We start from the raw sequence: 16922 nt of genomic DNA on the forward strand, positions 1-16922 counted from the left end.
TGCTATATACTATATGGGCTGTTCTATGCTACGTGCGCTGTGCTATATACTACATGGCTGTGTTATATGCTACGTGGCTATGTTATATACTACATGGGCTGTGTTGTTCTATTTTAATTGTGTACATTAAAAGTTAATTTTTATATTCACTTTCGGGTATCTTATGTTAGCCAGTTGTTAATCTGAATCCACTACCCACCAATTTTTTATTTTTGAGTCTGAATCTGTATTCAAGGTGTGTATAAACTTAACATCAATACTGTCCAAAAACATGATACTTTTTCATTACACTATAATCCCCATATGTTTAATACACCTAAATCAGGTAGCTATAAAAGTTTAGAAAAAAAGAAGGGCGTTCCACTGTTTCTTTTTCTTCTTTTAATGTTTCCTTATCACACTCTGAATCCAAGGCAGAAATGCTGAAACTCGAGTATATACATCTGGAGTACGAGGGTCTCCACAGAAAAGTCCAGAAAAGGAAACCAATCCTTCAATGCGGTTCCTGCATACAAGTGGTCCACCAGAATCACCCTGGAAAGAAAAATCATATGTCAGATGTAAGGCATATCTCATTTGCAGCAAAGCATCACATAAACTGAAAGTTTTGTATGAACTATCAATCAATCAAATCTTTCATATGATGCCAATATCAATGTTCCAGGTTCAATATCATGGGCACAAAATTGATAGAAATCAAATAGCAGTGTGAAAAATATTATGTCCTGATTCTGTATCTGTGTAGAGGTGTTAACTACAACGCATGGTTGCAGAGGAACTTAAATTACAATACATGTGATTGTTGAAAACAAATTTATGAAAATAACTATTCAGAAGAGGTAGGATACTGTAATGTACTTCAAGTATTACACCACAATTGGTTTTGTGTAGAGGGATTTTCAGGTGTGTGTCATATGTGGATGGTGATATGACCAATGCTAGGGACCTTTTTCCATGGCTTACAGCATTGGCCTCTGCAACAATTACTACTATTTATTTGCAATTTACATTTAATGATTTGCAAGAAGTGGAATATTTTTCACAGCTGGATATTCCTGTTGTGCTCAACTAGTTCATGTTAAGTTCACCACTCCTCTCACAATATGGGCATTATCCCATTTTACATAAGAAATCTGTGACACTGAGGTAGCTGAGAAGCAGGCCATTGGGCTGCAGGAGAAAGGCCAGGCAGTGCCTGAGAAGACTGAGTCCATTAGGTAAAGGAGATCCAGAGAGACTAAAGGCCCAGAAAAGAGATGCTCTCCAGTGACTCATTTTGAAAAAAAAAAGAAGCCACGGCTTGGTACTGTGTAGTGTATATAAACAAGACAGGAGAAGTAGTACTGTGCAGTGTATATATACAGGACAGGAGAAGTAGTACTGTGCAGTGTATATATACAGGACAGGAGGAGTGGTACTGTGTAGTGTATATATAGGACAGGAGAAGTGGTACTGTGTAGTGTATATAAACAAGACAGGAGAAGTGGTACTGTGCAGTGTATATATACAGGACAGGAGAAGTGGTACTGTGCAGTGTATATATACAGGACAGGAGGAGTGGTACTGTGTAGTGTATATAAACAAGACAGGAGAAGTAGTACTGTGCAGTGTATATATACAGGACAGGAGGAGTGGTACTGTGTAGTGTATATAAACAAGACAGGAGAAGTAGTACTGTGCAGTGTATATATACAGGACAGGAGGAGTGGTACTGTGTAGTGTATATATAGGACAGGAGAAGTGGTACTGTGTAGTGTATATAAACAAGACAGGAGAAGTAGTACTGTGCAGTGTATATATACAGGACAGGAGAAGTGGTACTGTGCAGTGTATATATACAGGACAGGAGGAGTGGTACTGTGTAGTGTATATAAACAAGACAGGAGAAGTAGTACTGTGCAGTGTATATATACAGGACAGGAGAAGTGGTACTGTGCAGTGTATATATACAGGACAGGAGGAGTGGTACTGTGTAGTGTATATAAACAAGACAGGAGAAGTAGTACTGTGCAGTGTATATATACAGGACAGGAGAAGTGGTACTGTGCAGTGTATATTTATACAGGACAGGAGGAGTGGTACTGTGCAGTGTATATTTATACAGGACAGGAGGAGTAGTACTGTGCAGTGTGTACATACAGGACAGGAGGAGTGGTACTGTGCAGTGTATATATACAGGACAGGAGGAGTAGTACTGTGCAGTGTATATTTATACAGGACAGGAGAAGTGGTGCTGTGCAGTGTATATTTATACAGGACAGGAGGAGTGGTACTGTGCAGTGTATATATACAGGACAGGAGAAGTGGTACTGTGCACTGTATATATACAGGACAGGAAGAGTGGTACTGTGTAGTGTATATAAACAAGACAGGAGAAGTAGTACTGTGCAGTGTATATATACAGGACAGGAGAAGTGGTACTGTGCAGTGTATATATACAGGACAGGAGGAGTGGTACTGTGCAGTGTATATTTATACAGGACAGGAGGAGTGGTACTGTGCAGTGTGTACATACAGGACAGGAGGAGTGGTACTGTGCAGTGTATATATACAGGACAGGAGGAGTGGTACTGTGCAGTGCATATTTATACAGGACAGGAGGAGTGGTACTGTGCAGTGTATATTTATACAGGACAGGAGAAGTGGTACTGTGCAGTCTATATTTATACAGGACAGGAGGAGTGGTACTGTGCAGTGTATATATACAGGACAGGAGGAGTGGTACTGTGCAGTGTATATTTATACAGGACAGGAGTAGTACTGTGCAGTGTGTACATACAGGACAGGAGGAGTGGTACTGTGCAGTGTATATATACAGGACAGGAGGAGTAGTACTGTGCAGTGTATATTTATACAGGACAGGAGAAGTGGTGCTGTGCAGTGTATATTTATACAGGACAGGAGGAGTGGTACTGTGCAGTGTATATATACAGGACAGGAGAAGTGGTACTGTGCACTGTATATATACAGGACAGGAAGAGTGGTACTGTGTAGTGTATATAAACAAGACAGGAGAAGTAGTACTGTGCAGTGTATATATACAGGACAGGAGAAGTGGTACTGTGCAGTGTATATATACAGGACAGGAGGAGTGGTACTGTGCAGTGTATATTTATACAGGACAGGAGGAGTGGTACTGTGCAGTGTGTACATACAGGACAGGAGGAGTGGTACTGTGCAGTGTATATATACAGGACAGGAGGAGTGGTACTGTGCAGTGCATATTTATACAGGACAGGAGGAATGGTACTGTGCAGTGTATATATACAGGACATGAGGAGTGGTACTGTGCAGTGTATATTTATACAGGACAGGAGAAGTGGTACTGTGCAGTCTATATTTATACAGGACAGGAGGAGTGGTACTGTGCAGTGTATATATTACAGGACAGGAGGAGTGGTACTGTGCAGTGTATATTTATACAGGACAGGAGGAGTGGTACTGTGCAGTGTGTACATACAGGACAGGAGGAGTAGTACTGTGCAGTGTATATTTATACAGGACAGGAGAAGTGGTACTGTGCAGTGTATATATACAGGACAGGATGAGTGGTACTGTGCAGTGTATATATACAGGACAGGAGGAGTGGTACTGTGTAGTGTATATATACAGGACAGGAGGAGTGGTACTGTGCAGTGTATATTTATACAGGACAGGAGGAATGGTACTGTGCAGTGTATATATACAGGACAGGAGGAGTAGTACTGTGCAGTGTATATTTATACAGGACAGGAGAAGTGGTACTGTGCAGTGTATATATACAGGACAGGAGGAGTGGTACTGTGTAGTGTATATATAGGACAGGAGAAGTGGTACTGTGTAGTGTATATAAACAAGACAGGAGAAGTAGTACTGTGCAGTGTATATATACAGGACAGGAGAAGTGGTACTGTGCAGTGTATATATACAGGACAGGAGGAGTGGTACTGTGTAGTGTATATAAACAAGACAGGAGAAGTAGTACTGTGCAGTGTATATATACAGGACAGGAGAAATGGTACTGTGCAGTGTATATATACAGGACAGGAGGAGTGGTACTGTGTAGTGTATATAAACAAGACAGGAGAAGTAGTACTGTGCAGTGTATATATACAGGACAGGAGGAGTGGTACTGTGCAGTGTATATATACAGGACAGGAGAAGTGGTACTGTGCAGTGTATATATACAGGACAGGATGAGCGGTACTGTGCAGTGTATATATACAGGACAGGAGGAGTGGTACTGTGTAGTGTATATATACAGGACAGGAGGAGTGGTACTGTGCAGTGCATATTTATACAGGACAGGAGGAATGGTACTGTGCAGTGTATATATACAGGACAGGAGGAGTAGTACTGTGCAGTGTATATTTATACAGGACAGGAGAAGTGGTACTGTGCAGTCTATATTTATACAGGACAGGAGGAGTGGTACTGTGCAGTGTATATATACAGGACAGGAGGAGTGGTACTGTGCAGTGTATATATACAGGACAGGAGGAGTGGTACTGTGCAGTGTATATTTATACAGGACAGGAGGAGTAGTACTGTGCAGTGTATATTTATACAGGACAGGAGAAGTGGTACTGTGCACTGTATATATACAGGACAGGAAGAGTGGTACTGTGTTATGTCTGCTAATGAAAGGTGTAATGAAGGCAATCCAGAGACACAGTGTGCCTAGCGATCAGAGCGCACACAGTGATCTGACAAATACCCAAAAACAAAAGAACGAGCTCTGAGACGTGGAAACTCTGTAGACTGCACACCTGATCCTATCCTAAACACAACTAAAAGTGGCTGTGGATTGCGCCTAACCACTACCTATGCAACTCGGCACAGCCTAAGAAACTAGCTAGCCTGAAGATAGAAAAATAGGCCTGACTTGCCCCCAGAGAAATACCCCAAAGGAAAAGGCAGCCCCCCACATATAATGACTGTGAGTAAGATGAAAAGACAAAACGTAGGGATGAAATAGATTCAGCAAAGTGGGGCCCGATATTCTTAGACAGAGCGAGGACAGTAAAGCGAACTTTGCAGTCTACAAAAAACCCTAAAGCAAAACCCACGCAAAGGGGCAAAAAAGACCCACCGTGCCGGACTAACGGCACGGCGGTACACCCTTTGCGTCTCAGAGCTTCCAGCAAAACAAAAGACAAGCTGGACAGAAAAAAGGCAACAAAATAGCAAAAAAGCACTTAGCTATACAGAGCAGCAGGTCACAGGAACAATCAGGAGAAGCTCAGATCCAACACTGGAACATTGACTAGGAGCAAGGATAGCAGCATCAGGTGGAGTTAAGTAACGAAGCAGCTAATGAGCTCACCAGAACACCTGAGGAAGGAAGCTCAGAAGCTGCAGTACCACTTGTGACCACAGGAGTGAATTCAGCCACAGAATTCACAACAGTACCCCCCCCTTGAGGAGGGGTCACCGAACCCTCACCAGAGCCCCCAGGCCTACCAGGATGAGCCGCATGAATGGCACGAACAAGATCGGGAGCATGAACATCAGAGGCAAAAACCCAGGAATTATCTTCCTGAGCATAACCCTTCCATTTAACCAGATACTGGAGTTTCCGTCTAGAAACACGAGAATCCAAAATCTTCTCCACAATATACTCCAATTCCCCCTCCACCAAAACCGGGGCAGGAGGCTCAACAGATGGAACCATAGGTGCCACGTATCTCCGCAACAATGACCTATGGAATACATTATGTATGGAAAAGGAGTCTGGGAGGGTCAGACGAAAAGACACAGGATTGAGAACCTCAGAAATCCTATACGGACCAATAAAACGAGGTTTAAATTTAGGAGAGGAAACCTTCATAGGAATATGACGAGAAGATAACCAAACCAGATCCCCAACACGAAGTCGGGGACCCACACGGCGTCTGCGATTAGCGAAAAGTTGAGCCTTCTCCTGGGACAAGGTCAAATTGTCCACTACCTGAGTCCAGATCTGCTGCAACCTGTCCACCACAGAATCCACACCAGGACAGTCCGAAGACTCAACCTGTCCTGAAGAGAAACGAGGATGGAACCCAGAATTGCAGAAAAATGGAGAAACCAAGGTAGCCGAGCTGGCCCGATTATTAAGGGCGAACTCAGCCAACGGCAAAAAGGACACCCAATCATCCTGGTCTGCAGAAACAAAACATCTCAGATATGTTTCCAAGGTCTGATTGGTTCGTTCGGTCTGGCCATTAGTCTGAGGATGGAAAGCCGAGGAAAAGGATAGGTCAATGCCCATCCTACCACAAAAGGCTCGCCAGAACCTTGAAACAAACTTGGAACCTCTGTCAGAAACAATATTCTCAGGAATGCCATGCAACCGAACCACATGCTGAAAGAACAAAGGTACCAAATCAGAGGAGGAAGGCAATTTAGCCAAGGGCACCAGATGGACCATTTTAGAAAAGCGATCACAGACCACCCAAATGACTGACATCTTTTGAGAAACGGGAAGGTCAGAAATGAAATCCATCGAAATATGTGTCCAAGGCCTCTTTGGGACCGGCAAGGGCAAAAGCAACCCACTGGCACGAGAACAGGAGGGCTTAGCCCTAGCACAAATCCCACAGGACTGCACAAAAGTACGTACATCCCGTGACAGAGATGGCCACCAGAAGGATCTAGCCACTAACTCTCTGGTACCAAAGATTCCAGGATGACCAGCCAACACCGAACAATGAAGTTCAGAGATAAGTTTATTAGTCCACCTATCAGGGACGAACAGTTTCTCCGCTGGACAACGATCAGGTTTATTCGCCTGAAATTTTTGCAGCACCCGCCGCAAATCAGGGGAGATGGCAGACACAATGACTCCTTCCTTGAGGATACCCACTGGCTCAGATAAACCCGGAGAGTCGGGCACAAAACTCCTAGACAGAGCATCCGCCTTCACATTTTTAGAGCCCGGAAGGTACGAAATCACAAAGTCGAAGCGGGCAAAAAATAACGACCAACGGGCCTGTCTAGGATTCAAGCGCTTGGCAGACTCGAGATAAGTCAAGTTCTTATGATCAGTCAATACCACCACGCGATGCTTAGCTCCTTCAAGCCAATGACGCCACTCCTCGAATGCCCACTTCATGGCCAGCAACTCTCGGTTGCCCACATCATAATTACGCTCAGCGGGCGAACACTTCCTGGAAAAGAAAGCACATGGTTTCAGCACTGAGCAATCAGAACCTCTCTGTGACAAAACCGCCCCTGCTCCAATCTCAGAAGCATCAACCTCGACCTGGAACGGAAGAGAAACATCTGGCTGACACAACACAGGGGCAGAACAAAAACGACGCTTCAACTCCTGAAAAGCTTCCACAGCAGCAGAAGACCAATTGACCAAATCAGCACCCTTCTTGGTCAAATCGGTCAATGGTTTGGCAATGCTAGAAAAATTACAGATGAAGCAACGATAAAAATTAGCAAAGCCCAGGAACTTTTGCAGACTTTTCAGAGATGTCGGCTAAATCCAATCCTGGATGGCTTGGACCTTAACTGGATCCATCTCGATAGTAGAAGGGGAAAAGATGAATCCCAAAAATGAAACTTTCTGCACACCGAAGAGACACTTTGATCCCTTCACAAACAAAGAGTTAGCACGCAGGACCTGAAAAACCATTCTGACCTGCTTCACACGAGACTCCCAATCATCTGAGAAGATCAAAATGTCATCCAAGTAAACAATCAGGAATTTATCCAGGTACTCACGGAAGATGTCATGCATAAAGGATTGAAACACTGATGGAGCATTGGCAAGTCCGAACGGCATCACTAGATACTCAAAATGACCCTCGGGCGTATTGAATGCAGTTTTCCATTCATCTCCTTGCCTGATTCTCACCAGATTATACGCACCACGAAGATCTATCTTAGTGAACCAACTAGCCCCCTTAATCCGAGCAAACAAGTCAGATAACAATGGCAAGGGATACTGAAATTTAACAGTGATCTTATTAAGAAGGCGGTAATCAATACACGGTCTCAGCGAACCATCCTTCTTAGCTACAAAGAAGAACCCTGCTCCCAGTGGGAATGACGATGGGCGAATATGTCCCTTCTCTAGGGATTCCTTCACATAACTGCGCATAGCGGCGTGTTCGGGCACGGATAAATTAAATAATCGACCTTTAGGGAATTTACTACCAGGAATCAAATTGATAGTACAATCACAATCCCTATGCGGAGGTAGGGCATCGGACTTGGGCTCTTCAAATACATCCTGATAATCAGACAAGAACTCTGGGACCTCAGAAGGGGTGGATGACGAAATCGACAAAAATGGAACATCACCATGTACCCCCTGACAACCCTAGCTGGATACCGACATGGAATTCCAATCCAATACTGGATTATGGGTTTGTAGCCATGGCAACCCCAACACGACCACATCATGCAGATTATGCAACACCAGAAAGCGAATAACTTCCTGATGTGCAGGAGCCATGCACATGGTCAGCTGGGCCCAGTACTGAGGTTTATTCTTGGCCAAAGGTGTAGCATCAATTCCTCTCAATGGAATAGGACACCGCAAAGGCTCCAAGAAAAACCCACAACGTTTAGCATAATCCAAATCCATCAGATTTAGGGCAGCGCCTGAATCCACAAACGCCATGACAGAAAACGACGACAAAGAGCATATCAAGGTAATGGACAGAAGGAATTTGGACTGTACAGTACCAATGACGGCAGACCTAGCGGACCGCTTAGTGCGCTTAGGACAATCAGAAATAGCATGAGTGGAATCACCACAGTAGAAACACAGCCCATTCAGACGTCTGTATTCCTGCCGTTCCACTCTGGTCATAGTCCTATCGCACTGCATAGGCTCAGGTTTAACCTCAGGCAATACCGCCAAATGGTGCACAGATTTACGCTCGCGCAAGCGTCTACCGATCTGAATGGCTAAAGACAAAGACTCATTCAAACCAGCAGGCATAGGAAATCCCACCATGACATCCTTAAGAGCCTCAGAGAGACCCTTTCTGAACAAAGCTGCCAGCGCAGATTCATTCCACTGAGTGAGTACTGACCATTTCCTAAATATCTGACAATATACTTCTATATCATCCTGACCCTGGCACAAAGCCAGCAAATTTTTCTCAGCCTGATCCACTGAATTAGGCTCATCGTACAGTAATCCGAGTGCCAGGAAAAACGCATCGACACTACTCAATGCAGGGTCTCCTGGCGCAAGAGAAAATGCCCAGTCTTGAGGGTCGCCGCGCAAAAAAGAAATAATAATCAAAACCTGTTGAATAGGATTACCAGAAGAATGAGGTTTCAAGGCCAGAAATAGCTTACAATTATTTTTGAAACTTGGAAACTTAGTTCTATCTCCAAAAAACAAATCAGGAATAGGAATTCTTGGTTCTAACATAGATTTTTGATCAATAGTATCTTGAATCTTTTGTACATTTATAACGAGATTATCCATTGAAGAGCACAGACCCTGAAAATCCATGTCCACACCTGTGTCCAGAAACACCGAAATGTCTAGGGGAAAAAAAAAAAAAAAAGTGAACACAGAGCAGAGAAGAAAAAAAAAATGATGTCAGAACTTTTTCTTTCCCTCTATTGAGAATCATTAGTTGGCTCCTAGTACTGTTATGTCTGCTAATGAAAGGTGTAATGAAGGCAATCCAGAGACACAGTGTGCCTAGCGATCAGAGCGCACACAGTGATCTGACAAATACCCAAAAACAAAAGAACGAGCTCTGAGACGTGGAAACTCTGTAGACTGCACACCTGATCCTATCCTAAACACAACTAAAAGTGGCTGTGGATTGCGCCTAACCACTACCTATGCAACTCGGCACAGCCTAAGAAACTAGCTAGCCTGAAGATAGAAAAATAGGCCTGACTTGCCCCCAGAGAAATACCCCAAAGGAAAAGGCAGCCCCCCACATATAATGACTGTGAGTAAGATGAAAAGACAAAACGTAGGGATGAAATAGATTCAGCAAAGTGGGGCCCGATATTCTTAGACAGAGCGAGGACAGTAAAGCGAACTTTGCAGTCTACAAAAAACCCTAAAGCAAAACCCACGCAAAGGGGCAAAAAAGACCCACCGTGCCGGACTAACGGCACGGCGGTACACCCTTTGCGTCTCAGAGCTTCCAGCAAAACAAAAGACAAGCTGGACAGAAAAAAGGCAACAAAATAGCAAAAAAGCACTTAGCTATACAGAGCAGCAGGTCACAGGAACAATCAGGAGAAGCTCAGATCCAACACTGGAACATTGACTAGGAGCAAGGATAGCAGCATCAGGTGGAGTTAAGTAACGAAGCAGCTAATGAGCTCACCAGAACACCTGAGGAAGGAAGCTCAGAAGCTGCAGTACCACTTGTGACCACAGGAGTGAATTCAGCCACAGAATTCACAACAGTACCCCCCCCTTGAGGAGGGGTCACCGAACCCTCACCAGAGCCCCCAGGCCTACCAGGATGAGCCGCATGAATGGCACGAACAAGATCGGGAGCATGAACATCAGAGGCAAAAACCCAGGAATTATCTTCCTGAGCATAACCCTTCCATTTAACCAGATACTGGAGTTTCCGTCTAGAAACACGAGAATCCAAAATCTTCTCCACAATATACTCCAATTCCCCCTCCACCAAAACCGGGGCAGGAGGCTCAACAGATGGAACCATAGGTGCCACGTATCTCCGCAACAATGACCTATGGAATACATTATGTATGGAAAAGGAGTCTGGGAGGGTCAGACGAAAAGACACAGGATTGAGAACCTCAGAAATCCTATACGGACCAATAAAACGAGGTTTAAATTTAGGAGAGGAAACCTTCATAGGAATATGACGAGAAGATAACCAAACCAGATCCCCAACACGAAGTCGGGGACCCACACGGCGTCTGCGATTAGCGAAAAGTTGAGCCTTCTCCTGGGACAAGGTCAAATTGTCCACTACCTGAGTCCAGATCTGCTGCAACCTGTCCACCACAGAATCCACACCAGGACAGTCCGAAGACTCAACCTGTCCTGAAGAGAAACGAGGATGGAACCCAGAATTGCAGAAAAATGGAGAAACCAAGGTAGCCGAGCTGGCCCGATTATTAAGGGCGAACTCAGCCAACGGCAAAAAGGACACCCAATCATCCTGGTCTGCAGAAACAAAACATCTCAGATATGTTTCCAAGGTCTGATTGGTTCGTTCGGTCTGGCCATTAGTCTGAGGATGGAAAGCCGAGGAAAAGGATAGGTCAATGCCCATCCTACCACAAAAGGCTCGCCAGAACCTTGAAACAAACTGGGAACCTCTGTCAGAAACAATATTCTCAGGAATGCCATGCAACCGAACCACATGCTGAAAGAACAAAGGTACCAAATCAGAGGAGGAAGGCAATTTAGCCAAGGGCACCAGATGGACCATTTTAGAAAAGCGATCACAGACCACCCAAATGACTGACATCTTTTGAGAAACGGGAAGGTCAGAAATGAAATCCATCGAAATATGTGTCCAAGGCCTCTTTGGGACCGGCAAGGGCAAAAGCAACCCACTGGCACGAGAACAGGAGGGCTTAGCCCTAGCACAAATCCCACAGGACTGCACAAAAGTACGTACATCCCGTGACAGAGATGGCCACCAGAAGGATCTAGCCACTAACTCTCTGGTACCAAAGATTCCAGGATGACCAGCCAACACCGAACAATGAAGTTCAGAGATAAGTTTATTAGTCCACCTATCAGGGACGAACAGTTTCTCCGCTGGACAACGATCAGGTTTATTCGCCTGAAATTTTTGCAGCACCCGCCGCAAATCAGGGGAGATGGCAGACACAATGACTCCTTCCTTGAGGATACCCACTGGCTCAGATAAACCCGGAGAGTCGGGCACAAAACTCCTAGACAGAGCATCCGCCTTCACATTTTTAGAGCCCGGAAGGTACGAAATCACAAAGTCGAAGCGGGCAAAAAATAACGACCAACGGGCCTGTCTAGGATTCAAGCGCTTGGCAGACTCGAGATAAGTCAAGTTCTTATGATCAGTCAATACCACCACGCGATGCTTAGCTCCTTCAAGCCAATGACGCCACTCCTCGAATGCCCACTTCATGGCCAGCAACTCTCGGTTGCCCACATCATAATTACGCTCAGCGGGCGAACACTTCCTGGAAAAGAAAGCACATGGTTTCAGCACTGAGCAATCAGAACCTCTCTGTGACAAAACCGCCCCTGCTCCAATCTCAGAAGCATCAACCTCGACCTGGAACGGAATAGAAACATCTGGCTGACACAACACAGGGGCAGAACAAAAACGACGCTTCAACTCCTGAAAAGCTTCCACAGCAGCAGAAGACCAATTGACCAAATCAGCACCCTTCTTGGTCAAATCGGTCAATGGTTTGGCAATGCTAGAAAAATTACAGATGAAGCGACGATAAAAATTAGCAAAGCCCAGGAACTTTTGCAGACTTTTCAGAGATGTCGGCTAAATCCAATCCTGGATGGCTTGGACCTTAACTGGATCCATCTCGATAGTAGAAGGGGAAAAGATGAATCCCAAAAATGAAACTTTCTGCACACCGAAGAGACACTTTGATCCCTTCACAAACAAAGAGTTAGCACGCAGGACCTGAAAAACCATTCTGACCTGCTTCACACGAGACTCCCAATCATCTGAGAAGATCAAAATGTCATCCAAGTAAACAATCAGGAATTTATCCAGGTACTCACGGAAGATGTCATGCATAAAGGATTGAAACACTGATGGAGCATTGGCAAGTCCGAACGGCATCACTAGATACTCAAAATGACCCTCGGGCGTATTGAATGCAGTTTTCCATTCATCTCCTTGCCTGATTCTCACCAGATTATACGCACCACGAAGATCTATCTTAGTGAACCAACTAGCCCCCTTAATCCGAGCAAACAAGTCAGATAACAATGGCAAGGGATACTGAAATTTAACAGTGATCTTATTAAGAAGGCGGTAATCAATACACGGTCTCAGCGAACCATCCTTCTTAGCTACAAAGAAGAACCCTGCTCCCAGTGGTGATGACGATGGGCGAATATGTCCCTTCTCTAGGGATTCCTTCACATAACTGCGCATAGCGGCGTGTTCGGGCACGGATAAATTAAATAATCGACCTTTAGGGAATTTACTACCAGGAATCAAATTGATAGTACAATCACAATCCCTATGCGGAGGTAGGGCATCGGACTTGGGCTCTTCAAATACATCCTGATAATCAGACAAGAACTCTGGGACCTCAGAAGGGGTGGATGACGAAATCGACAAAAATGGAACATCACCATGTACCCCCTGACAACCCTAGCTGGATACCGACATGGAATTCCAATCCAATACTGGATTATGGGTTTGTAGCCATGGCAACCCCAACACGACCACATCATGCAGATTATGCAACACCAGAAAGCGAATAACTTCCTGATGTGCAGGAGCCATGCACATGGTCAGCTGGGCCCAGTACTGAGGTTTATTCTTGGCCAAAGGTGTAGCATCAATTCCTCTCAATGGAATAGGACACCGCAAAGGCTCCAAGAAAAACCCACAACGTTTAGCATAATCCAAATCCATCAGATTTAGGGCAGCGCCTGAATCCACAAACGCCATGACAGAAAACGACGACAAAGAGCATATCAAGGTAATGGACAGAAGGAATTTGGACTGTACAGTACCAATGACGGCAGACCTAGCGGACCGCTTAGTGCGCTTAGGACAATCAGAAATAGCATGAGTGGAATCACCACAGTAGAAACACAGCCCATTCAGACGTCTGTATTCCTGCCGTTCCACTCTGGTCATAGTCCTATCGCACTGCATAGGCTCAGGTTTAACCTCAGGCAATACCGCCAAATGGTGCACAGATTTACGCTCGCGCAAGCGTCTACCGATCTGAATGGCTAAAGACAAAGACTCATTCAAACCAGCAGGCATAGGAAATCCCACCATGACATCCTTAAGAGCCTCAGAGAGACCCTTTCTGAACAAAGCTGCCAGCGCAGATTCATTCCACTGAGTGAGTACTGACCATTTCCTAAATATCTGACAATATACTTCTATATCATCCTGACCCTGGCACAAAGCCAGCAAATTTTTCTCAGCCTGATCCACTGAATTAGGCTCATCGTACAGTAATCCGAGTGCCAGGAAAAACGCATCGACACTACTCAATGCAGGGTCTCCTGGCGCAAGAGAAAATGCCCAGTCTTGAGGGTCGCCGCGCAAAAAAGAAATAATAATCAAAACCTGTTGAATAGGATTACCAGAAGAATGAGGTTTCAAGGCCAGAAATAGCTTACAATTATTTTTGAAACTTGGAAACTTAGTTCTATCTCCAAAAAACAAATCAGGAATAGGAATTCTTGGTTCTAACATAGATTTTTGATCAATAGTATCTTGAATCTTTTGTACATTTATAACGAGATTATCCATTGAAGAGCACAGACCCTGAAAATCCATGTCCACACCTGTGTCCAGAAACACCGAAATGTCTAGGGGAAAAAAAAAAAAAAAAAGTGAACACAGAGCAGAGAAAAAAAAAAAAATGTCAGAACTTTTTCTTTCCCTCTATTGAGAATCATTAGTTGGCTCCTAGTACTGTTATGTCTGCTAATGAAAGGTGTAATGAAGGCAATCCAGAGACACAGTGTGCCTAGCGATCAGAGCGCACACAGTGATCTGACAAATACCCAAAAACAAAAGAACGAGCTCTGAGACGTGGAAACTCTGTAGACTGCACACCTGATCCTATCCTAAACACAACTAAAAGTGGCTGTGGATTGCGCCTAACCACTACCTATGCAACTCGGCACAGCCTAAGAAACTAGCTAGCCTGAAGATAGAAAAATAGGCCTGACTTGCCCCCAGAGAAATACCCCAAAGGAAAAGGCAGCCCCCCACATATAATGACTGTGAGTAAGATGAAAAGACAAAACGTAGGGATGAAATAGATTCAGCAAAGTGGGGCCCGATATTCTTAGACAGAGCGAGGACAGTAAAGCGAACTTTGCAGTCTACAAAAAACCCTAAAGCAAAACCCACGCAAAGGGGCAAAAAAGACCCACCATGCCGGACTAACGGCACGGCGGTACACCCTTTGCGTCTCAGAGCTTCCAGCAAAACAAAAGACAAGCTGGACAGAAAAAAGGCAACAAAATAGCAAAAAAGCACTTAGCTATACAGAGCAGCAGGTCACAGGAACAATCAGGAGAAGCTCAGATCCAACACTGGAACATTGACTAGGAGCAAGGATAGCAGCATCAGGTGGAGTTAAGTAACGAAGCAGCTAATGAGCTCACCAGAACACCTGAGGAAGGAAGCTCAGAAGCTGCAGTACCACTTGTGACCACAGGAGTGAATTCAGCCACAGAATTCACAACAGTACTGTGCAGTGTATATATACAGGACAGGAGGAGTGGTGCTGTGCAGTGTATATATACAGGACAGGTGGAGTGGTACTGTGCAGTGCATATATACAGGACAGGAGAAGTGGTACTGTGCAGTGTATATATACAAGACAGGAGGAGTGGTACTGTGCAGTGTATATATACAGGACAGGAGGAGTAGTACTGTGCAGTGTATATTTATACAGGACAGAAGTGGTACTGTGCACTGTATATATACAGGACAGGAAGAGTGGTACTGTGCAGTGTATATATACAGGACAGGAGGAGTGGTGCTGTGCAGTGTATATATACAGGACAGGTGGAGTGGTACTGTGCAGTGTATATATACAGGACAGGAGAAGTGGTACTGTGCAGTGTATATATACAGGACAGGAGGAGTGGTACTGTGCAGTGTATATATATACAGGACAGGAGGAGTGGTACTGTGTAGTGTATATATACAGGACAGGAGGAGTGGTACTGTGCAGTGTATATATACAGGACAGTAGGAGTGGTACTGTGCAGTGTATATATACAGGACAGGAGGAGTGGTACTGTGCAGTGTATATATACAGGAAAGGAGAAGTGGTACTGTGCAGTGTATATATACAGGACAGGAGGAGCGGTACTGTGCAGTGTATATGTACAGGACAGGAGAATTGGTACTGTGCAGTGTATATACAGGACAGGAGAAGTGGTACTGTGCAGTGTATATATGCTGGACAGGAGAAGTGGTACTGTGCAGTGTATATATACAGGACAAGAGGAGTGGTGCTGTGCAGTGTATATATACAGGACAGGTGGAGTGGTACTGTGCAGTGTATATATACAGGAGGAGTGGTACTGTGCAGTGTATATATACAGGACAGGAGTAGTGGTACTGTGCAGTGTATATATACAGGACAGGAGAAGTGGTACTGTGCAGTGTATATATACAGGACAGGAGGAGTGGTCCTGTGCAGTGTATATATGCTGGACAGGAGGAGTGGTACTGTGCAGTGTATATATGCTGGACAGGAGGAGTGGCACTGTGCAGTGTATATACACAGGACAGAAGGAGCGGTACTGTGCAGTGTATATATATATATATATAGGACAGAAGAATTGGTACTATGCAGTGTATATATACAGGACAGGAGAAGTGGTACTGTGCAGTGTATATTTATACAGGACAGGAGAAGTGGTACTGTGCAGTGTATATTTATACAGGACAGGAGAAGTGGTACTGTGCAGTGTATATATACAGGACAGGAGAAGTGGTACTGTGCAGTGTATATATACAGGACAGGAGAAGTGGTACTGTGCAGTGTATATATAGGACAGGAGAATTTTTACTATGCAGTGTATATACACAGGACAAGAGAAGTGGTACTGTGCAGTGTATATATACAGGACAGGAGAAGTGGTACTGTGCAGTGTATATATACAGGACAGGAGAATTGGTACTATGCAGTGTATATACAGGACAGGAGAAGTGGTACTGTGCAGTGTATATATACAGGACAGGAGAAGTGGTACTGTGCAGTATATACATACAGGACAAGAGGAGTGGTACTGTGCAGTG

At 44.6% G+C, this 16922-nt stretch overlaps 1 protein-coding gene across 1 annotated transcript in view; it reads right to left on the reverse strand.

Moving 5' to 3' along the window:
* Positions 1-366: 366 nt before the first annotated feature.
* The window catches only part of PRSS57 (serine protease 57), a 226959-nt gene continuing 210403 nt past the window's right edge, over positions 367-16922 (reverse strand). The window contains exon 5 of the mRNA XM_069767847.1: positions 367-534. Coding sequence (XP_069623948.1) covers positions 382-534 — 153 coding nt within the window. The 3' untranslated portion in view covers positions 367-381. The remainder of the gene's footprint in view (positions 535-16922) is intronic.

Source organism: Ranitomeya imitator, chromosome 1 (genome assembly GCF_032444005.1).
Source record: "Ranitomeya imitator isolate aRanImi1 chromosome 1, aRanImi1.pri, whole genome shotgun sequence".
NCBI classification, from domain to species: Eukaryota; Metazoa; Chordata; class Amphibia; order Anura; family Dendrobatidae; genus Ranitomeya; species Ranitomeya imitator.